Source organism: Pomacea canaliculata, linkage group LG5, assembly GCF_003073045.1.
Source record: "Pomacea canaliculata isolate SZHN2017 linkage group LG5, ASM307304v1, whole genome shotgun sequence".
NCBI lineage: Eukaryota > Metazoa > Mollusca > Gastropoda > Architaenioglossa > Ampullariidae > Pomacea > Pomacea canaliculata.
Window position 1 is genome coordinate 14380110 of NC_037594.1, and position 24558 is coordinate 14404667.

The 24558-nt window shown below is 39.8% G+C and overlaps 1 protein-coding gene across 6 annotated transcripts in view; it reads left to right on the forward strand.

The window, feature by feature from the left end:
• LOC112563614 (corticotropin-releasing factor receptor 1-like) overlaps positions 1-23676 on the forward strand; it is a 106942-nt gene extending 83266 nt beyond the window's left edge. For all 6 annotated transcript variants that reach the window (XM_025237751.1, XM_025237752.1, XM_025237750.1 and 3 more), the window contains 11 exons: positions 1301-1417; positions 1931-2010; positions 6631-6734; positions 10523-10643; positions 14319-14472; positions 14965-15028; positions 18380-18449; positions 19010-19095; positions 19371-19506; positions 21015-21056; positions 21345-23676. In XM_025237751.1, the coding sequence (XP_025093536.1) occupies positions 1301-1417; positions 1931-2010; positions 6631-6734; positions 10523-10643; positions 14319-14472; positions 14965-15028; positions 18380-18449; positions 19010-19095; positions 19371-19506; positions 21015-21056; positions 21345-21575 (1205 nt within the window). In that variant the 3' untranslated portion in view covers positions 21576-23676. The remainder of the gene's footprint in view (positions 1-1300; positions 1418-1930; positions 2011-6630; positions 6735-10522; positions 10644-14318; positions 14473-14964; positions 15029-18379; positions 18450-19009; positions 19096-19370; positions 19507-21014; positions 21057-21344) is intronic.
• The last annotated feature ends 882 nt before the right edge of the window (positions 23677-24558 follow it).

The following is a 24558-nucleotide window of genomic DNA, read 5'->3' on the forward strand; positions in this document are numbered from 1 at the left end:
AGTGTGCAGTTTGCTTTTTGCCATCCCAACATCGTTCACACCAGTGTTGATGAGGTCAGTGATGTTGGTCTCATGGAATGAGTCGGCGCTTGAAGCATTTTTGTCTTTGCTCAGCCCAAGCCAGTGAAGAACTAAATCAACTCCGTGCAAGTTCCAGGATTGAACTCAAACAGTTATGGTACTACGGCACTAGGAGAATCGAATACTCTACCTTCGGAACATTTTGCTCGTCTATAAAGGCTCGAACACTTTTGTATACACGTGAATTTTTTTATGAGTGATGTAAACGTGTATTCTGTAAATGTATAAACTTATGTATTGCGTGGGAGCTAGTTAGTGTATGTGAGAGTAAATGTATGAGTGTGTTTGTGTGTGTGATATATATCTATTACTGCATTTGGAATAGTTCATATTTATTGTTTCAATACCCGATTTGTTTAAATATGTTATTATGTTATGTACAGTATTCACAGTTATCGTCTGTTAGAAATTTACAACAAATCAGAAGGATACTGAGACAGCCACCTTCATGTGTTAAACAAAGGCGAAATATTTTTATGTCATCGTTATTACAGTGATAAACGTCTTTGTCGTCGTCTGCCTCCAAAATGTCATAAAATTATTGATGATCACTATCAGCTGTCTATCCTAGACAATAAATCATCCTTAACCTCTGTCATCGATCATCATTAGTCGTCTGTTTCATATGGTTTCATGTACAGACGTTCGTTCAACATGAGACAGCGATAATAATAATAAAGCATCATCATCATCTCTCGGACTCCACGCGTGTTACTAGGATCTGAACGCTTCACTAGAAAAATTAATATTTAGTTGATGGGAAAAGGTAAAATTAATTGTGTACTCTCCTTTTAACATAATTCACACACACATTAACCTCTAACTGCAGTTGGAATGGCGTTTCTGTACATTTTGAGAAATGAAAATAGCATATCCTAGATACTTGTGGAAAGTTAATTTGTATATGCCTATTCTTTCTTAGTTTCTTTTGTATTGAAAATTTCTCTTAGAAAAATCAACTTCAATGTGTCACGTCCTACCCCAGACATCAATCACCAGTTTAAAATGTTTTAGCACCCACAAAAGCAGCTCGGTATAGACTCAGAAGGCAGAAATACTGGCTGACAACCCTCAGTCAGAACCGCTTCAGAGGGTTAGATAATAATGTTTACATGACAATTAAAACTATGCTTCATGTCTGTGACAATGCTATTTTCCAAACACTTGTGGACATAATGAGGACGTGCTTTTCACACACCCGGGTGTTTGACTGTTGCAGAAGAGGGAGTTGTGTACTGTAACACCAGCTTCGATGGCTTCATCTGCTGGCCTGTGACCGAGGCCAACACTCTGGCTGTGCATCCCTGCCCCAAGTCTGCTTACACCAGTGAAACAGGTGAGCGACCTTCTGAACCCCTGGCAGTGCCAGCCCCGTCATGTAGGGAATTCTTAAGTGAGAGACAACAGAGAACTCGTTTAGTAATCCCTGTCTCCGTTTTTCCTTCCCTTGCAAATAGTTCTCTACAGATATTGGTACAATACCATTTCTAGAAGCTTCACCCACGCTGTCTCTAATGGATTGCGGATGAAGCAATGATCAATAATGCATTGTTTTTGAACTATCGGAAAATATCAGAATCAGAATTTTTCCTGAATTATATAATACTGATTTATCAACACAGAAATTCATCTTTAGGGGCTTACGAAAGAATTTTCAGAGGGTATATCTTTTCCGTCTGTGGCCTTATGCTCCACTGGGGGTGATTAGGAACAACAAGAAGAAAGAAATACCTTTTCCGTCGTGTAATGACTTGTTTTCTCTTTAAGAAGGACTAGTTTTCTGCCCTTTGTGATTCATATCTGTGTGACCGCGGTAGAGCATGGTGTTGAGAAATATTTTATGTCACAGACAACTCTAGCCGCATGTGCTTCTCCAATGGATCGTGGGATTCATGGACCAATTATACAACATGTACTGGCTCAGAAGAGGTAAGTACTGGGAACCATTTATTCAGCATGCATGTTCACAGAGAAGACAAGTTCTTCATGTTAAAAAGACTTTGCTCTAAAACAACACCGTTGCAAGACATTTAGTCCAGCCTCGTCCATCACATCAATTAAACTCACGTGCTTCAAAGAACTGGAGGGGGGAGAGGGGAGAGAGAGAGAAGGACATGCAAACGTGCATCCATTCAGGCTTGCGTGACTGCATCGGAGTCTTCGTCACGTTCGCCCCCATTTTTTAAAGAACATTTCGACGAAGAATTCGTTTGTGTTGTTCCTTTCTAGAGCACTGACCGTTAGTGTTATCGGAGAAAAAGTCTTTTGTTCATGGCACGCTCTTGGTGAAGAAACTACAGAGGAGCTGCCACAGCTTTTGGTCCACAAATACAGAAATGTCGACATCAAAAGCTGTGTCTTCTAATCAATGGCGCTGTCAACATCTAATGTGTGCTTGTGTCCGCCTGACAGTGAGTGGCCACTCAGTTTTTAGTGGCCTTTAAACATCTTCTGTAGACTACTGCTCGCTAGTGTCACACTTACTCTCCTAGATGTCAGTTCATAAAACATTCAGAGAACTAACCCAGCTTGTCATTCTTATTTGTTTATTTCGTTAACTCTGGGCCCACCAGTGCTTTTTTAGTCCTAAAAAAGCAAGGATTGCAATGTAAACTTAAATTTTCAATATCAAGGATGCCCATCTTTTTTGGGACATTCTCCAGAAGACATTGAAAATTTGGTGAAAAGAGTCTACATCAGCAATAAATGACAAGTTTGTATCTTAGCTTAGCGATAACTAGACAGTTTCTGACTTGAGAGTTGCTGTACCGAGTGTGATACGCTGAAAGCTGACAGAAGTACTTGAGTGTTGTTTTAATGAGCACCCCAGTACACGTGACTAAAATCGTAAAGGCACTTCTGTTCGTCTCTCACTTATTTCCATCTGTCATGTCATTTCTACTTTCTCAGCAAAGAGCATCCTCAAAGAGCATCTTCGCGCTTTCTCTTTCATTTTCTGGCTCAGTAATCTCTCATTCCAGGACAAGAACTGCTTACAGTTTTTCTACGTAAGCTCTCGCTCTGTGACAGAGAGACCTGGCTTCTGTCTGCGAGAAGTGAGCTATTAAAAACGCAGCAGGCGTCCTCAGTCCTCGACACGTCCCTCCCATAAGTGAGTTTCCGCCCCCACGGTCTGGGCTCTTAGATACGCTGTGCCGGCCTGTAAAGGCTAATCAAAGGACTCTGTCCTTTTTGTCAATTAGCTTACTAAACAGACCAACATTTAGAACTAGAATTTCCTTCTAGGGGTATAGATGTAAGAAAGCGAGTGTGTGTACGAGCGTGTGTGTGTGTGTGATTGCGTGGGTCTGTACTGGAGAGTTTCTAATAGCACAAACATGTTGCCATCATGGCCTTACATTGATGACCGGTCCTGGAACATGACTGGAAATCCAAAGTCAATTTACATTAGACTAACACTGGCGGAAAGTTAGATATATGGAGGCGTGAACATTGGCAAGATGGTGGTGCTATGTTAGACCATGCTAGCCTAATAATTGTCTTCCATCTTGATATAATCTGGTCCAACTATACTGGATAAATACTGGAAGTAAATAATCTATTCATTGGATATGGACCCAGTGTTGGTAAGATTGGATCCATTAAGGATTCAATATTGGCAAGATGTTGGTACATTGTTGATCCGTTCTGGCTCAATGAACGTCCCCCCTCCTGGTGGACTCATGATTAGCTAGACTGACCCGAGACTGGAACCGCAATGCTCTGCATTGTATCAATATTCTTTGTCGGTTCATGCTACATATTAGTACATACCTACAAAGACACTACACATACATAATAGAAATAAAGAATTTGAATTCTTTTACTTGGCGAAACAATTTCTAACGGTCAGCACCTCCGCGGTTTAGAAGCTTATAGTCAGCTGCTGTCATGTAAGAGTATGCAAATATGGCGGCCTTCGTGAGTTGGCCTAAAGCTGTGATTTAAGTACGATTGTTTGGTAAACGATTAACCGGCACAACAAAATTTAGACTGTTCATGATTACTAAGGGTTTGTTATTGTAACCATGACAGCCTTCCTGATTCCTTAGTGCCAACTGCTTTCTGATTTCGTTGTTTGCTAAGACAGTGCTTAGAAACTTGGACAAGAAACCGTTATTTTTAACCAAATGAAATGATCAGTGATAAAAAAGCAGTGATTCATGACGACGGAGTGCGACATGAAACGCAATGTTTCAAGCATCGAGTAATGAGAACTTCGTTTTTCTGTCCTGCAAGGCCTGACGATGGTCATTGAGATTTCTCCTTCAACAGAGTAAATTAGGTGCTCCTAAAATAAATGAGCCTTTGATCTCTCCCCTCCCCTTAACTTCACGTGGTATTTCTACAATATATGTCTACCGACATTCGTGGCTCACATTAACGTTATTTTTTCTCCTTCCTTCATTGTTGTTTGTGATTTGTTTCATTTGTTCTTACCACCTGGTCCCTGTTTTTTTTTTTTCCTTTTTTCCATGCGAGCTATTTCCCTTTGTACCAATGACTCATTTTATTTGGCTTCGTCTTTGTAACTGTACATTCTTCTCTGTACGCTACTCACTCTTTCGCCATCTTTACCTCTTTCCCTTCATGTCTTTCTCGGACTCTTTCTCCTCCTCTTTGGGCATTCTTGTAAGTTGCAATAAAAACTTAAAATCTTAAAGTTGATATTTTTTATATTTTGTCTGTTTATTTATTTAAATGTTAGGAGTTTTTTTAAATAAAAATTCTCAAATAACCAGACGCGCGACAAAGGAATTGACATTAAGATTCAACACGTGTGAGTCTACTTCTGTCTTTGTAAAGATGCTGCTAACGAGTTTTGAAGATGGCACGTGTAGTATCTAAAAGATCAATGAAGATCACGTAAAGCTGGCTCCGAGAAAAGTGAGGTCTCGAACACCTCAATCACTTATGACCTGAAAAAAGGTCATGGAACGACCTTCACTTTTTACCTGAGCTAAGTTGATCAAACGGAAAAAAATTCGAGCCATCCAGCATTTCCTTTGTCCATTACTTTATGTAGAAGTTTTAGTCGCAAATAATATAATAAAAATTAAAAAACTTGCGAATTTCCGACACAATATGATAAAATCTTGTCTTACTATAGGTTTTTTCCAAAGTTTATGAACATAATTTCTAGATAACAAGGGCAATGACAAGTAAATATGTCTGCTGAAAATCGGATTTGTAGAGCTAAGCCGTCTCTTGTTTTTTTTCTGAGTGTTACAGCCTGGGTTGAAAAAAAAAAAAACAATGGAGGCCTTCTCTTGTAACAAAACGAATACAGAAAACTTGTTTTATGTGTGATCCATTATAATCTATAATGGCTTTTCAAGCTAGCCTGATGTCGCGTGAAGCGTCAGGCGGGGTAACTCTTGTAACGCCTCTGCGCCGTGATTATCGATCTTGCAAACGCTGGACGTGGACTAACTGCGCACCCAGCTTGGGTTAATGCAGTCAAGTGAACTGATTGTCTGAAGATGATGAGATATGGGATGCTTAAAGTGTCGTCAGACGCCTCAAAGTGCCCACCCACCCATTTACACTCTCACTCCAGCCGCCATCGTGTTAATTGAATTAATTGTAACTTTAGAAGGAGGATGTCCATAAGAAGTCTAAAGGATTGATGTCGGGGCTGTCTTCCTCTTGCGTGAGTGTGAGAACACCTGCGTGTCACTTTTTTTCGGAATGCACGCGAGTGGGTGTGCATATGCATGTGCGTTTGCGTGAGTGCTCGTGTGATCCCTAAAGAGGTGCGTGGGAGGGAGAAAGATATCGAGCTATAACAAGGTTTCTTTAGTCATTTTTGTTTAGCCATGTCTCCTCCTGTAACTTATCATCAGATAGCGTTTGCTGTACAGATATGCGTAAAGTATTCTTGTCTAATGATCTATTAGCATTAAGTTGATTATAAAAAATAAAATTGTAATTAAGCTTGGTACTAATTTCAAAAGAAATTCAAAATTTAAACACTTTTGAAATCTGAAAGCACGGAGTAGGCAAGTGACAATGTGGCATGACTGGCTGACACATGTTAGTTTATTATTGTTCTTCATCTTCATCCATGCACTTAGATCATGTTTACCATGATGTCATCCATGTACTGATGCGTGTTTCTTGTGTGCTTGACTGTCGGTTTGTTTGTTGTCTTTCCCGTGCAGCGCACTGAGCTCGCATCCTTGCGGAGAAATGCGCTTTACAAATTTGATTGTAATTTTATTGCTTAATGACACCGTGTTAATTGTGAATATGCATATGCACGGTAAGTACGACAGAGTCAATGTAGCCTTTCATCAAAACACATTGTAATTATTTCTCAGGCTTTTTCGGCTTTATTTATTTATTTGCTGAAATCTCGTTAGTAACAAACCTTTGGCTTATATCAAACGTCATCTGCATCTCCGATTGTTGTTATTTTCTTATTAGCGCAATGGCATTATATTTCTGAAATTCGTTATTGTATAACTGATTATTCGGGGTAATATTTGGTATAACTGTATATATATACCGATATCTGTATATGTATTTATCTGTGTCCATTTGCAGGGAGGGGTGGAAGATAGCCCAGCCCTCCAGGTTCTGTTTCTTGTGGGATTTAGCTTGTCCACGCTGGCTCTGTTTGTGGCACTCACCATTTTTCTTAGTTTCAGGTGGGTATTGATGTTGATAACAATACACATTTGAACTAATCACTATGTACCTTAAGATCAGTTATAATCGGTTGCCGTTAGTGTAATACAAATTTTATAAAAATGTGGATATTTAGCTGATGCAAAGTCTATTTTATTTCATCCTATTTATCTAAACCTATTCTTGTAAAATCATGAAACATCTGTTTCGTGATCAAATGTAAATAACAAACACAATAGAGGCGTTCAAAATAATAAAAAGAACACCTAAGGCTGTATGGCGTTTCAGTTTTCATGTCATCTGTGTGGTATTTCTTCTTTCTGTATCTAGTGTATTCCGAACTGATTGCATTAAAAAGGCATAAGGTCTTCACGTGTTTTCATTTGCTAATTTTAATGCATCCTTTTCAATGCTGCATTCGAGTTGATTATAGAAAGTTATAACTTATTAAAATCTTGAAGGCTGCGGTTCTTTTTCCGTAAAACGAATAGCTTAAAGAATTCATTGGAAGTTGTTTACCCTTGTTAAAAATGTACTCAACCTCTAGCCGGTTCGAAAATCTCAAAGTCTTATGATTGGAGAACACCATCTACGTGACACAGATGGAGGCAGTAGCAAAGTTCAAGATTTCAGGTTCATCTTTCAAATGCGGTCAAACACTTTCAATGTCCCTGCTACAACATCAGTCTTTCGTTCTTTCCTTTGCACACTCTTCCTTTGTTGGTCTCCACAGAATTTTGTTCTGATCACACTCATTAAATGGCCATTCAAACAGTTGAGAGGACTCAGCTTCATGGACTGAGCATATTCTGTTGTGAGCTAAACAGCGGCGGTTGTTGGACAGGTATCGTCAATGTTCTTGGCGAGTGCGCCTCCTGTCTGTGAAGTTAAGTAAGGTTGTTCTCGTTCTCGATGGTTTCACTAGCACACGGCAGTGACACTGACGAATGTTTTGCCAATAAGGTGGAGTGCAGGCCTGCGTTCAGTTCCACATGCACCACTTAATCATTGAAGCTTGAATCCTGTTGGCTGGGCGTGGCAAAGTCCGGCTTCTCCATGGTTACATCCAATATCTGTCATTAACACTTCCTTCACTGCCGACTCAGCGTCCTCCGCCTCGAATCCTTTCAAAGTGTCTTTCTTTTCTTTAAAGCGAAAATACTGCTCTTGACTTCTCGGCTTCTCCGCCACTTGTGCCAGAAGTAGTAAAATTGATTGCTCTTTGCTTGGAACCTTTCTTTTTTGCATTCTGAGGAGAGTCCCTTGATGGTCATTTCAGTACTTGTCGTAAAAAAAAACCTTTCCGCGTGTTCGATGTCCTTTGTGTCTGTTTGTCGTCTTAACGGGCACTACATCGCGCAAATCTTTACACCTCGACCATCCTGTAGAACCTTGTCAACGAGGTGTTCCTTGATTATGCATGCATCCCATGATAAGCCTTTGATTCTGCTGGTGACATGGGCAACAGGTTGCCTGGTACTTCATCCAGCAGAACACATCCGTGATCCCACTGCCTCGCAGCAATCACCCCTCACCTCCCGGATAACTACCCTTTTGCATATATTGGAAAATATGAGGTTTTCTTTCTTTTTTTTAAATATTCCGCTACTTAGATTTTAGGTGGAGATCAGCCTTATTAGCCTTATTACACGATTATTACCAGCAGATGTCTGAAAATTATTTGCTGTATTTAGATGTATGGACGTACAAAAACTGGACTATTTTGTGTGTAGACCGGGAAATGGCGAGCTTTGGTTTTTATGTGTTCCCAAGTCCCGGGTTATTAAGTGTCGGATTCGCGGAGAAAACCGTGCACAAATTTTGACCGAAGAATTAGATTCTCTCCCCAGTCCTACATCTTCATCCTTCCAGCCAGCCGTTCCCAGCGGTGATCTCTGCAACGCAAACCCGCCAACCACTCCCAATTCATCTGGCCACTGGTTGTGGTTGCCACATCGGTATCTCCGCTGGGATGTCGGACCGATCAGTAATCTTCACTTGTCTTGTTTTAGGGCGAGTGTCTTCGGTGAGCGCACAGACTTTGATGTGTTTTGATGACACCATTTCCTTCCTGTTTGTCACCACACATATCTTTCATTCTTTTTTGTGTGTGTGGCTCATCGCGGAGAATGATTTCCTCTATTCTTCTCTATTTGTCAAAATGTATTTCCATCTCCTTTTTTAAGGATTGATTTTTCACGACTTTCAAAATGGTGTACACAAATATGTGAGCAAGCCATAACGACTGGAAATGGGTGAATAGTAAAATTCAATAGAACATTTGTTTTCATTTGTCCTTTATGAATTTTCATTCTGCTATTTAAATACATACACCACACACACACTAAACACAGATTTTACTCTTTACTGGAAAAAGACATTTATTTGACGACCGTCGAAGATTTCAAAAGCACGTTTATCAAGCCTGAAGTTGATGGCCCTTACCGCTGAAGCCATCTAACGACATTTGCATGAAAAAACAGTTTTAGCCATGGCGCCGTGGGAGATAGGTTTTTGAAGATCCCAGTCTGTGTGAGGGCTTCCAAAGATGTTCCTGAAGAAAAAAAAAATTGGGCGACGAGTCCGAAAGGAGCTTAGTCTCGAAGAACATTAACATTAACTGAAATTTATGGACCAGGGTTTATTCCGATGTAATAACTTTATTATGCCATTGTGCTACCCAGAAATATGTCACCTCACCCTGGAAAACTTCACAAAACACTTACTGACAGTCAAGTATTTTCTAAAATATTTTATTTTATTTTATTTATATTTTTTTTTTTTGCTCACTGTAAAACAATTTAACTGTATATAAATATGATAAGTGATAGATTCTCTCTTCAAAATTATTATAATTCGCTAAATTTTACTTTCTCATGGTAAATCCCAGTCAGATAATAAAGTGTGTGACATAAAAACCAGAGCTCCTGACGGATACCGATGAGTGTGAACCGGTCACAGAAAGGCAGCCTTCTTTTTTTTCTCATCCCCGCTGTGGCTGCAACATTTTTCACTTCCATGCCAATCGGCGTGAGTGGTGTTCTAGAATAAATGCTTGCAAATACCTTAATTTCCTACCTCCAATGCTGCAAGGAGAATGAAAGCCACTCGACAATATTGGGTTATAGTCTTAAATCGTGTACAAAACGATGCAGGAGAAACAACGGTCTACCGGCCAAATGTTCGGAGTTGTCAGTGAGAGTAAACAGTGCTCACTGTGCAAAATATACTACTGAATGGCTAAACTTCAGTGCGAATATACTATTTTTTAAAATTTTGTTTAAAATAATCTCGTTCTCGAAGTACACGCCTACAAACATCACGATGCACGAAAAGGTCAATTTTGTTACCTTTTGTTTTCCAACAGATGCACCAAATTATCACGTGGTTTAAGCGTTCTTGTTGGTTAAACCTTTGACCATGTACAAGTATTTATGTAAAATCAAGTTTTGTTGACTTCTTTATGCGCTGAAACAGGTGAAACGATATCACACGTAAGCTCAGGGAATGTTCTCCACCACCGACACCTAGCCAAGTGTCATCAGACACACCATCTAGCTCTGTCTAACAGATTGTCCTTTGTCAATGCAATTTTCTGTTTCAAAATTACAGCGTGTAGCGGTGAACGGACCGTTTGACTGACAGGTCAATTACAAGACCAGTGGGCACGTTCAGTTCCAAGCAAAATTAAGGCTGTGCTCTTCATGAACTTTTGAAATATAATTAACGGGATCACATCAAGCCCTGCCACGTGTCTGTAATATGGCTTTTCTGGTCCTCACTCATTTCTGTCGGTTTTAATGTGCAGGAGTCTTCGGTGCCTGCGAAACATCATCCATTGCCACCTCATCGTCTCTTTTACCCTCAGCAACATTACCTGGCTCATCATGAACAATGCTCTGATAGCGGAACACAGATCAGGCTTACAGGTGAGTTGTGTCATACAGGGTAACTAATACATCACTCAGTACTTCATTGTTTGATATTTCAGCCAAATCTTCCACATAAAAAGTTACCTTTGTGTTTTACTGAATGTTTCTTTAAAAAAATTTTACCAAATCATACAGTAACATAAAATTAATGCCTGATTAAATGCTTGCTTAGCAATATCAACAAAATTCGGGTTAACAATCGTAAGTCCTCCTCTGTCTGTTCAGTAGATGTTCGTGGAAGCAGCGGTGCAAACAAATATGTTAGGGCTAAGATTACCAAAAAGCAAACCTGGCAGGGTGGTCCAGAAATATCCTGTTGTTTGGCAGGAAGCTGCGTAACAAATTTTCCGGACTCTTGCCGTTTTCTGAACTCGTCCGCCCTCTCGAGCATCTCGGGAGCCATCTGTCACCCAGAGTCCCTCTGGCTCGTGCGACAACGCATCGCGCGATGAGATCACTCTCGGAGGCCGTTTCTTAAACAGTTAAAGGGTTGCGTGCAGACCTGGTTCACAGTGGGAGCTCTCATCGTGAAAGCAGTAATGTTAGCCCCTTCCTCTGATGCCAAGCAACATCTAAGGATGCATCAAGGATCAGCCTCACTTGTCTGAAAGTGAAACTGCACTCGAAAGCTGAATGTAACTCTTTCACACCAGCTGGAGTCGGCAGCCCTTCCGCTCTTTTTCTTAAAAAAAAAGTTGATAGTTCTCACTCAGTCTAAAACAAAAGCCAAAAATTATCAACAAAACTTTTATTTTTGTGGTAGCGTCTAGGATAAAAACAATGGATACTCGTGAAGGATGGAAGACTGCGGGGTCAAATGTCGGAAGAGTGGAGAGAGAGTTGCGCTGGAGAAAGAAATTTGAGGAAGAGACATAATAGTAGCTGGTCATTTAAAGACTTCTACTGTCATACCAGGACTGGAAGTTGTTTTAGACTGAGATATATTTTTTCCATTTCATATTCAGAGAATAGCAGCACTATAAATTTCCCTTGCTTAAAACTACCTTGTACTGCGACTAACGGCTCCCAGGTGGACGACAAGAAACAGATGTACTCAGATTATAACACGAGCTCATGGCAATGTTGAGGATCGTATTGGCAGACTGTCATGTGATAGCTAGATTAGGGCTGTAGTGTTGGTGTTGCACTCTTGCTTTCCCGCAAGTCGAGCAGACACGCAGGCCGACGGACAAGCGCAGGGTAGATCAGATACAGTAGCTGAATGGCGGCCCTTCCTTGTGTCCAGCGAGAGAGAAGGACGGCTGGTGTCGGATCGCCAAAGGGGGGAGAGCGGCGATGGACTCACCTGAATGCTGAGTGGGCCCGGATCAAATATTGCCGGAGAGGACAGGTCACTCGGGTCACCTACCCCAGGTACCCGGGTAGAGATGGGGGATGGGAGGGGGATTGATGCCATGTAATTGAGGGGCAGTAGCCTGCTCAACGTGGATCTATCAGTGGAGGGTAGACGGGTGACAACTCTTTAGAAATGGTGGGCAACACAAGTAAGTGAATCTAGGGTAAAGAAGGTCTTCTAGAACTTGGGTGGCCGTAGTTTCTTTCTAGCATTGATGCGCGATTGGTTACTGGCTAGGGTGTGATTGGTCATAGCTAAGTAACGGAATGACAGAGTGTGTGAGTCTCTGCGCTCGTGAAGGAGTCCACTACGATCGACGGAGGATACTACCACGGATTCTCGGACGTCAGCAACAACGGAAGGCCCTCACGTGACAAGAGACTTTGTGTAAAGAGATAAGTGGCGAGTGTGTGGAAATCTTTGTCAATCTGGGTCCCATTGTGGAGATGTGTGTGGTTGCTATGGAACGCCAAGGCCAAGGACAGCTTGTGACATGCTCTGGTGCTCACTTTGTATTATTAAAAATGGAATTGGCATCCATGAGCATGCAAGAGCTGCCTGGTTTTGAAGGGGACAGTCAAACATTTGTTTGCATCACCCATGACCAGATACTTCAGATAACTCAGTGATCATTGCGTCTAGTCAGTGTGACACACCAGGGATTGCTGTGTAAATGGACAATACACACAGAAGGCCCTACCATCAGTCTGGCCAGCTGGCTCACTACACAGACAGCCATTGCTGGAGGCTCAGAGCTGCAGTATCTAGAGCTTGCTCCGGGTAAAATCACACGCCTCACACAGTTCTGCTCGTCAACAAAAGTTCCAGTTCTATTATCTAGTCTATAACCGCACCAGCAATAGTTGAGTACTTCACTTGCAGTTTCTCGTCCCTCCTAGAGTCATTGGCAATCTCTCCACATGTCCCGCCAACTATAATCAAATAACACGACTACACACACCCACACGACGGCCGGACACACTGGCCGTGTCGGTCAGGCGGTTCCCAGGGTCACAGGGGAGGTAATCCGCGGTGACGTCACGGAGTTCCTAGCCCACGTGCTGCTGGTAGCTGGACCAAAACACGTTGATCCCGGAATGGTCCTGGGAGACGATTCTTCGATATCCAGTAGAGTTCCAACTCTTTCAGTCCATACAATTAAAACCTGTAACTCGAGGTTATACTTTAGTACAATTTCTAAACTTCAGTTCACCCATCTTTCTCTCATATGTTTACAGCTTCGCAATCTACATAAGTTCCATTACCATTTCACAAAAGATGTCATTAATACAATCCCATAAGTAATACATAAAAAGATGTCCTACCTCGTCTAGGCGAGGTTAATCCAACAACGGGTGAGTACCGCGCCGCATCCAGCGTCGATGGCGGCTACCCTCTGCTCCACAACAATCTCACCTGGAGATGTCAACTCGTGACTCACGCACGTCTTCCTCTTTCGGTATCCCGGGCATGAGAAACTTTCCACTACGCTTTCGGCCAAAACCTACTGGTGAACAGTGTTCACTACATACTTTCTGTCACATTTAACCCTTTCCTAATATTTTCATACATTCGACATACACGTTTGGTCCCTGAGCCACCGAAGGGTTAAACACTCCTAAAAACACAGGAGTCACGGACTGGTCCGTGATTGTACAAATGATTCAGCCTATGCACCATTTATCTGACATAGATAAGCACCAGACAATTATTATGTAACGATCTCTAGCCTGGGAGTGGGGGATCATTTTCAGATTTACATCTTGTTCAACACTATCGATATTTTAACGACAGTTTTATCCATGAAATTTAAAATGCGATCAACGCTCGCGAACAGGCCTAAGCAAGAACGTATCATTCAACGGACTAGAAATAAAATGTTGGGCTTAAATATGATTATTCGATATTTGTGAGTGTGTATGTGCATGTGTGTGTTTGTGGAGTTGTTGTTGTTGTTGTGTGTGAACCTGATCTTAGAACTAAAAAGGCAGAAAATATTTTTTACTGCTGAATAGTATAGCTTTACATTATAACCTCTTTTATCGATCAGCATCACAATTTATTTATTTTTTTATTATTATTATAAGGTGTAAGTTTTTAGCTGTCTTTTCTCTCAAACGAGATCATGTTGGCAGTGAAGTAGTTAAATGTGCTTCAAACGTCGTTCAATCGTTCATTTGATAGTCGTCACATCTGTTCTTTGTGCTAAATGTCGCAATTTGCTTCACAGACATCTGTAAGAAACATTGGAGTTGCCTCTTCTAGAATGTATTGCATGCTGGGTGCGCAAAACTAACTGCTGGTGATTGTGGCAGTGGCTGTGCAAGCTGAAGGTGACTCTCTACCGATACCTCACCGCCACCAACTTCTTCTGGATGTTCGTCGAGGGCTTGTACCTCTTCTCTATGATCGTCTGGGCCTTCTCGGCAAGCAAGATCAAACATTGGCATTACATCATCGTCGGATGGAGTACGTTTCGTTTCTTGCTTAATCTTGCTTTATCTTCCTCTGACGATTATAGAATAATTACAGATGTTTCATTATACCGTTAAGTTACTTGGCAGATGATGTTTAAAACTCGTTTTTCATAGTGCTCGTCGTCGTGATTCCCCGTCGTTAACCTTGCCGTCAGCTCACCACGACGAATGTTTTTCCTTGCAGTAAATTGAATGTAAACACCTCATATCTTAAGCTGTGAAAAGACTGTTGAAATTCAAACATTTCCAGGGTATCTGCTAAAGTCATTTTAAGAAAGAAAGTGTAGAAAGGCGCTCATTACTTTACTTTATACATAACAAACATAACAGGTCTCGTTATTTTTATGTGAGCATATTTTTGTAGAAGAAAGATAAAAAAGTTCATTTAACCTTTCCAACTAACGGAATCTAATATTTGCTGCTTTCTCATCAATAGAGTATTTATTGTCATTATTATTTATAGTCAGTCTGTTTATGGTTTCAGTGCTGCCTGTGGTATTTGTCGCGGTCTGGGTCATCTTGAAGCTTCTGTATGATGATACAAGTTTGTAAGTGCATCAGTTTGTCAGTGTTCTCATGCTACTTGTCTCTCTATTTGTTTAATTTGTAATTGTGAAATAAGACTTTTCTTTAGGCTGTTCTAAAACACTATAATGATTCTACAGTGCCATCAATGTACGAGATAGTCTCATTACCAAAATACAAGCAATATATTTTGGAGTACTTTAGGATAGTTGCCACCAAAATTGTGCGGATGTATTTTTGGCCGTTCCTTTCACGCTTTCACTATTTGTCCCTTTAAAAATACGATGAAAGTTGAATTAGCAGAAAGCTTCACTTCAAACTTTTATGTTCATTGAGTCTACCAGAAACTTTTATATTTTATATTACATTTTATATTATAGTTTATACTATAATTTTTTAATAATGTTAACCAGTTCCCCTCTTACTTTTGCGTCTGTGAACTCTAAGGATCTGAAAGATATAAAAAGAAAAAATGTTGTCCATCACTCAAGAAGCAAAGGTCGTTCGGTCTATTTGTTATAGCAGAACAGTTTTGTCATAATTGGAGACAATTCATCACCGCAGAATTGTGTTTTATTGTGCAGCTGTACTTCCTGCTGAGTGCGATCTTATTTTACAATGAGTTGGATTTCTCCATAAAATGTGTACAAAGAGCCCCAAAAAGGGATTACATGATAACATTTACTTAAAGCTTTTGTAGTTGCTGGTATTTATGAAACAGATAAAGATGGTCCACATTTTTATTCACTGCTTCAGAAGCTTTAAAGGAAATTTGAGGTAAATTTTAAATTTTCGTCCAGATTATTATAATTTAAAACATTAAATCAAAGGTATGAAAACTGGTAGATACTATGATGACAAATGTACCGTTGTTTCGTTTACTAAATTTGTACAATCTATATAAAAATACATTGGCACAAATAAGCTAAATTTAACAAATGAAACGTATGACCATTACTATGCAAACAAAATAATCTGCTCTCATAGAAATTTAATATTTTATTATGTTAACACAAAAACCGCAAACAAAATTTGTGGACTTCAAGTTATTGAAAAATGTTGAATGGAATAGTAATGTTCGCAAAATTACAATGACCAAAAATATAAAATTAAGATGCCTGCATATGAAATTAATTCATATGACACAGTATGAAAGTGAAATAGGCGAGCATGGGCATAGTAGAGACAAATAAACAGCACATTGTTTGGAAACGTTCGACTTTTCAAAGTTTCTTGATTCTTAAACATCTTGATCTATGAAAGAATGGTTCTTGACAGCAGAGCGAGCAAATATTTGTCAACACCTTATACTTTCTGGATGAGATAGTAATTTGAACACGGACGCTAGTAAAAAAAATCAATTTATCAATTCATTAATCAATCTAGAGCTAGAATACAGGTATAAAATTTATATATTTCCTGCAGTTTTTAGAGATGCGATGTAAACAATTCCAAGAGCAATGGTTTTCTTTTCATCATCTGACAAACTTATTTTCTTTACCTACTAGATTTGTTTAAGTGATATTCGCATCTTCTTATTCCCCTGGCTACCGGTGTTCCCTTTTGTCTTTCTGTCTATGAAGTCATTGTCATGAGAATTGATTCTTTATACTCCTTTTCAATCGCTTATTTTTTGATGTCATTAAAACTTAAAAATGTGACAGTCTAGGAAGAACAAAGAAAACTAGAAGCAGGTGTAATATGGTCATACAGCTGGGGTAAAATATGGATTTTGGGCGACTGTCATAGATATTACCAGCTTACACCAGCTGCCTATCGTCCTTAAAATATATCAAATGTCAAAAAACCGATCAGGAACTCTCTTTACAAATGTACACAGCAGCTGGAGTCTTTTGATCTGTGGACACGATCCACCCAGTAGTCCTCTGTGTACCCGACTACTTGTCTTCGTCATGAAACCAATGGGTGGCGGTGTAGGGGTGGGAGAGAGGAAAATCCTATGATCCATTGACCTATACCGAGTATAGACCAGCATATTATTAGAATGGCAGAGCAGACGGCAAAATAATTGCCAAATGATCAAAGGTAGATCGAGACGAAAATAACAAAGGAAACAACTGATTGTTAACTAAATTGTCTCCGAATGATATGCTCTCTATTAATCAATGTCCATGTAAAATCAGATGCTGTCTGCAGTAAAGTTTTTCATCGTATTACTGTCGGTCTTAAAGGTAACATTAACGACACGTTTCTAGAAAATTCTAGCTTCAGTTCAAAGTGTAGGCGGCTATCTTTACTAGACAACTGGAAATACCTCATTAGTAGGGAGCAGGTAGGTCAATAGAAAACCATTTTGTCTGTGTAAAGTACTCCTGAACCCAAACTAAATTAAAGATAACTTGTTTTTGATTGAAAACTTCGTAGAATACAAAGACACAAAAGCAATTTTCTTTGAAACTTTGCTCACCAACTTCGCTTGACAACGCTATCAACATGAGCTTTCCAGATGATTTTTATCATCGATAGTTATATCAAAATATTTTTAACTGTCTACTCTTCTTACTACCTCGCCTCGTCGTTGATTAAAAACAATCTACAATCATTTCTTTTATTTTCTTAATGTGTAACTCTAAACTTAACTATAGGACAGTTGTCATTCGTGTGTCTACACTCCGCTATGTACAGGGTAAATAAGAAAAGTATTGGTGCACAGAGTATCGGAATCACATCACTGGCAAGTATAAGATCCATAAAGATCTGGTAACAACATTGATTCAAATTAGTTTTTGAACAGCCAAATTATATTACATTGTATTCAAAGCACTGCAGAAGTAAAGAAACACATTATAGGAAAACAGCTTTTTGGGGTTCTCCAGGTGTGCATAAACTCTCAGACATTGAAAACAAACAGAACTGTTTCAAGAGAAAATGTAAAAGCAATACATAGAATTTTGTCAAGTTGGTGAGCACAGCTCCTTATGATAGTAGGTTTTAATTTGTCAGGACAGGCTGCAAATCGAGTGTGCACTTTGAAAAGTTGTCTACGCAGCTTGTAGAGATTCTGGTTGTACTACCTCTGTCGCAGACTGCAAAGAATTGCAGAATTCTTGTCCAGGCAAAGAAAGGTTCTCAGAGAGTGTATCAGATAATTTAATACGAATATCCATTAAAATTTAATAGGAAAATTTCGAAATAAAAATCGAAACTTGCTTAAAGATCATAACTACGATAGGGCCAGGCCAGTCATGCGTGACACGAGTGCCTGCTCTAAAACGAGAACATAATGTGCAGCCAAGAAATTCTCCTCAAATATTTGATCTCCCGGCTAACTGTGTGGGTTCGAGCTATTTGAGATGCTGGTGGGCAGTGTTTATTTCCGATATCTAGCATCATGAATAAAATATTTGTTGAAGGTGCTGGCTGCCTCACAGTGACGCCGTGCTGGACTACATCATCCACATCCCCATCTGCATCGTCCTGTTGGTATGTCGCACTTCACACGCATCATGCCGCCTGCGCTCTCTTCTTTTGATGTTTAGATTGTCGATTTCTTTCTCTTCAGTTTTCTGCGGCAGCTTTAATGGGTCCAGGACTAGAGGGTATATTAGAGCTCCGCTCAAAGACTGAGATGTAAAAATAATTTAACTGGGAGGGGGGAATGACACGATATTCACTCCGAGAGACCGAAGGGAGAGCGTGAGTATGTAATGGTCGATTCTGAAAAATGGGTAATGGTTATAATAAATGATGAAATGACACTGTGCAGGACAAAATTGGGGAAAAATGACATATGATCAACTTCATTATCTCAATGAACCATTATACCTCTCCAGAACAAAGCAAAATGAGGACATGGTCCCCCGTCATGCGTGACCGCCCTTGACAGTCTCATTTGTTATTTGTGGTGGTAATGGCTTTGCTTATTTGTGGATGTGAAGGCGACAAGAGGATGATGAGAAAGACAAAGCACAACGGGTTACAAAGTCTTAAATAGTGAATACGTTTCACTTGATTAAAATGATCTTTTTTTTCTTTTTTTACAGTGCAATGTGTTCTTTCTGGCAACGATCATCTGGGTTCTTGTTACCAAACTGAGAGCATCCAACAGTCTAGAAACCCGCCAGTACAGGTAGGAAAGACCTGTGCTACATTATATAGGGCTATGAAACATTTCTTCTTTCAAACAGGAAATCGACAAAGAGAGTTTACTTTCATTATATTGTCGTAAAACAGCTGGACAAATAAAAAATAAAATTGTGTGCACTTTGCTAAGATCCCGACAAGCTCGAGAGATTACAAACCAACAGTGGATGGTAGTGGCATGCAGCAGAATGCAGTGTCATTCAATGATGAACGGTGTTGGTGTTAGAAGAATGAGTTGTCTGTCTGCCTTTCTTTTTGTAGAAAAGCTGTTCGCGCGACGGTGGTGTTGTTTCCTCTGCTGGGATTGACCTACCTGCTCTTCTTCTACATTCCTACCTCTCACAGACACCTGTACCATGTCACCGCCTTCGTCAATGCAGCGCTCCACTCGCTGCAGGTGAGTGCACGACGGGAGTAAACTCTGAAGCCAGAAGCTTGACCAACCCACTTTAGTGTTTGACTTTTTTTCTTTCTTCTTTTTTTTTACAGCTGACTAGTATAGTAAACACCATTACATATATGTGTGATCCATGTTAAACAGCTAATTAGCTTGAGTGTTGTTCTTTTTGCCGATATGATCCAATTTTATAGTTCTAAAGCTGTTTGATTGTTTTTCTATAAAGATTTTGCTACTACAAGGAAACGAAAGGTTTTTAAACAATTACAGTCACTACTTCTACCAATACCACTACAGCTACTAACTACTACATTACATATACGCGACCGCACATTACGTTTATAAAAATATTATTTGAACAAAACCTTTTAGATAGTTTAACTTTTTTGCGAAATTAGCTCTTGGTTCTTTCTTGTAAACAAAAATTAATAATTCCCTTGGGTTTTTCCGGATTGAAATTGCAATCGCTTGTGCTGCTGTATGCACAGGTGGTTTCCGGGATCTCTGGCAATTATTGCGGTCGGCAGGCGGCGTTGTACCTCTTGGGGATGAACGTTTTTCTGTCTCCTTTAGTGCTGCTTGAACTCGTTAAAAACTGTGTGTGTGAGAGAGAGAGAGAGAGAGAGAGTTTGCAGTGGACACAAAAATGAGTTGGGAGAGATCATTGCTGTTGCTACTTTTTTCACGTAACTTTAGAAGCAAAACAAGGCATTCAAGAATAAGAATAAAAATGGATGTTTATAATGCGCAGCATCCAGACCAAGACAGCACTCTCTGCGCAGGCCAATTATGATAAATGAAAGATAACAGACTTAAAATTACTGTAGGCTTTGTTCGTATTTTTTTTTATGTCATTTCGGGTTTCTTTCTCCTTTCTGTCTTCACCGTTTCCACCGAAACTTGTTAAAAAATTTAAAAAAACAAAAGTTTTCAGTTTTAGCACTTTATCCAGGTCTTTAATACATCTTTACATTGTTGTTGTTGTTGTTGTTGTTGTTGTTGTTGTTGGAAATGAAAGGGGTTTTTCCTTGTGTATCCGATAGATCAGTGTATTGTACACGTTGTCAACATAGCTTCTTGTAGCTGATTATATGTGCTAATGGTCCAAGTCCTTGTAGACGGTAGCTGGAGAAACAGAGAATCCTTCTACCCATTGAAACTTCACACGAAGAGCTTCCTAAGGATTTCTTTGGTGCTTAAGCTCGTCTTATTTTATGTTTGTTTTACATTTTTTCTTTATTTCATTTTGTTTTAACCCTCTCACGCTGATTGCCTATTGCCAGCGAACATTTAGAGCCTGCAGGTTTCAATGAGATGAAGCTGCAAGAACACCAGGGGCATGATTACCCAGGCAAAAAATAGAACCTGATGTTGCATGGCGTCCTTGTACTTTTTTCAATTTCCATTTAGTCAGCATCAGTTCAAAAACGTTTTGCCCCTAGAGATCACTAGAATGTCTTTGAAGATCTGCAGGAAGCTAAATAACATGATTTGAATTTCGTTTTCAGGGTCTCGTTGTGGCCATATTCTTTTGCTTTCTCAACGGAGAGGTGAGTTAGTAATCATCGCCATTTTTTTAGGAGTGGATGCATATTAATAGTCTTTTTTCCCATACATTATCATTTCATTTTTGGTACCTTACTAACAATGTTCGTCTCAAATGATTTTGCTTGTTTCTTTTTTAATGGACTTACTTCTGTCACACGAAGACTCGTGGACACTATAAGAGTTAATTTAAATGATCTCATTTATGTAATAAACTGGGGTTTTTTTCAATTTCCCATACCTTTTTCCAAAACTCTGTATATCTGTCTTCATAAATTCTTTTTCTTTTGCAGGTGCAGGCTGTGTTGCGAAAAAAACTTTCTAACATCCAGGATAACCGCGGTCTCTTCACGCGCTACACCAAGTCGTCGTTCGTCGGCTCACCTGGACGATCCAGCTTCCACGCCTTATCCATGACGACATGCAATGGCCGCCAGTCGCAGCCCGCCCGCAGCAAGCACTGCAACAGCGAAACCTCCGAGGTGTTCGCGTCCCCGGAAGAGGCAGCAGAGCATATGTTATGAACACCATTAGTGACGTCATGTCCGGGGCCGGCTGGACGGGTGGGGAAAGTTGGGGGTGGGGGGGTGGGGTGGGGCATAGTTAACTATAGTCGTGATCCGTCTTGAAGAGGAGGCCACTCATATTGCCTCGGCACACTCCCTGTGACGTCTTGCGCTTTCCGTTGTGTGTTCTTCCGGCTGCGCACTTGTTCTGAAGGGGGATAACTCACCGTTCGCCCGGTGATAACGCTGTCAGTTCAAGAACCATCTGGGTTCACAAGACCAGAATCTGATTAAATTGACGAGAAGGCTTGTCGCTTAATCCGTCTGCGCGCCGTTCTATGATCTTGTTATGAATAGCATGTGCACGTCAAACAAGTAAAGTATTTTGAGAAGTTTTTGTCCAATAAATTATTCACGCATCAAAAAGTCACATCTGAAACGAAATGTACCTGAAGATACACTATAAACAGTAGTGTAGTCAAAGACCGTTAAAATGTCTTCATTTTGACAGAACAGAAGTTGTACTAAGTAAGATTATGTTCAGTGTGTGCAGACTTGCTCTCACGTGAGAAAGCTGCAATTTTCTTACAGTGTGAAGGAGGAAGAAGGAAGGGAGAGGTTTGCCCTACCCCTCTTGTCTGCCTTTTCATGAATACCATGAGAGGAAGAGTTTTCCAAGCTTCTTTCTGCAGATTGGTGTCTTCGCGCCAGTCAACGTTTTAGCTAACTGATAGCTTCATAACAAAGTCTTTGCAACCAGCTTCTGCCTACTCAAACCTGAAATAATATTTCACTGGACTGCGTGGCACCCCGACTTTAAATGCATTTCCTGCATTCGATATTTACCTGACATTATCACCTATACAACTACACATAAGACAAAATGCTTTGAAGATATAAATCGAGGACCACAAGGCTCCGCTTAAAAGCACTGTTTGTGATTCCCCTGCATTGTTCAGAGACACGTGTGGTCATTTGTTGGTGTCAGTGATGCTGTTGTCCATAGGAATATTTCCTGAACATTCGTGCGCATTTGACTTCAAGCTGTTTGTATATTTAATCGACGTCCCTTCATGTGTTTACGATGACACTCATTTGTCAACAGTGTATGTCAATTTCACAATATTTAAATGCTTTTTTAATGTATTAAGGAACACAACAAAGATCTACTGACACTATATGGATTGTTATCCGACAGTATTGAAATATATTGTCATCGTTTTCACAACAGTATTTCATCACGATTTATGTTGATGGATGGTTGATTTGTTGGTTTATTTTCTTAAAGTCGTGATTTTGAATTGTTGAAGAAAGGACTTTTTTAGTAAGCAGGAGGAAGATGAAGTACCTGAAGTAAAATTCCAGTGGTCATGAGATGATGTGTCTAATCCAGAAAAAGATATTTAGGCCCTGGTTCGAGCTCTGAAAGACTCAAGCTGCTGGCCTTTTGCCACTGTGCCACCAAGATTTGATGTTTGCAGATAAAAGACGGCTAAAGATATTTGGAGTGGTAAGATTAAATTTATTTATGTAAAAACAATGATCATGTGCACAATGTGTAGTAGCTGTTTACATCCACCACTTCATCTCTCTCTTTGCTGTTTTGTTGTTACATCCGTTGAACTATAAATAATCTACAGTAAAATTGTGTTGACATATTTGTTTTAGTCAGCTAAGTAGAGATATTCTTCATGTCAAGACTTAGGTGCGTGTACAACACATTTTTCTCATAAATTATTCAAAAGGTTTACCGCCTACTGTCCATCTTGGTCTGTGTTAACATTTCTCAAGTTGTAATTTTGGTATGTGCGAAAGTCCCATTTACAGCTATAGATGTCGTTTACAACTTGCTTTTCTCTTATATTTCATTACAACATTTTGTCGAGAGTACTTCATTTTTAATGGTACATGGTTGTCACTAGTATTTGAAATAAGATAATGTTTAAAATAGTTCTGCTTTTGTTACATTACTTGTTTGTTCTAGTGTTTCATGAAGTGTATAATTTTGAGTGAAGATGGTTTATAGTAAGCATTATTTATACTTCCCTCCCACCTTTATTTTATTCTTACTGTTTTGTTCTCAAAATGGAATGTTAAATTAATAAATGTATAACGCGGTTTTGTTGCATCTCGTTTTATTTTCAAAGCAGAGTTCAGAAAGGTGAGAGTCAATATTTTGAATCATCAGAGTTTATCATATTTTAAATAACATTTAATGTTGTAAGACAATGACATTATTATATTTAATAATAAGCTAGAGACTGTTTTCAAGTGATTCTTAATTAAGAGATGTCGGTGTCGCAAGGTAAATGTGTTTGTGTGTTCAGCTTCCTACGATGAATGTAAAAATATATAATTTTCTTCATAAAATAAACAAAAAGTGTTCGAAACTACATCTCTTTTGTCAGCAAACTCAGCTAACCTGTGTAAAACACACACAGGAACCAGGCAACCACAGTTCCCAGTATGAACATTTGTAGATCAACCCTAGACAATTGTTCTCAAAGAAAAAGAAAAACAACTCACGAAGAGACATGCAGTTACTGCATTTTGGTATACAGGAAAGTGGGGAAAACAACTACGAAATATGTTCAAGTGCAGAGAGAAAGTCTTTGTGTGTGTGTGGGGGGTGTTTTGGGGGTGGGGGAAGAAGTAAAACAGGAATGCACACACAGAGAATTGTTGTCTTTACGTTTGTAGGACAAATCTGAAGGCTTGGAATTTAAATCATCAGTCCAGGAAAATGGTCTTCACTATATATATATACAGAGAGAGAGAGAACCTCCTGATGGCATCACAGCGTTAAAGAAAAAACTCCGAACCCTGCGTTATGTCCGTCGTGACGTAAGCGGTCCGCGGTTCACAGGCCGACTGATTCCAAGGGAGATAAGCGGCGATGGGACTTCTGGGCCTATTGTCAAAGGCCGACTACTGCGTTGCCGACGTAGCGCCACCCCAACCACTAACTCATCCCCACAGTTACCCGTTCCCACCTTATGAC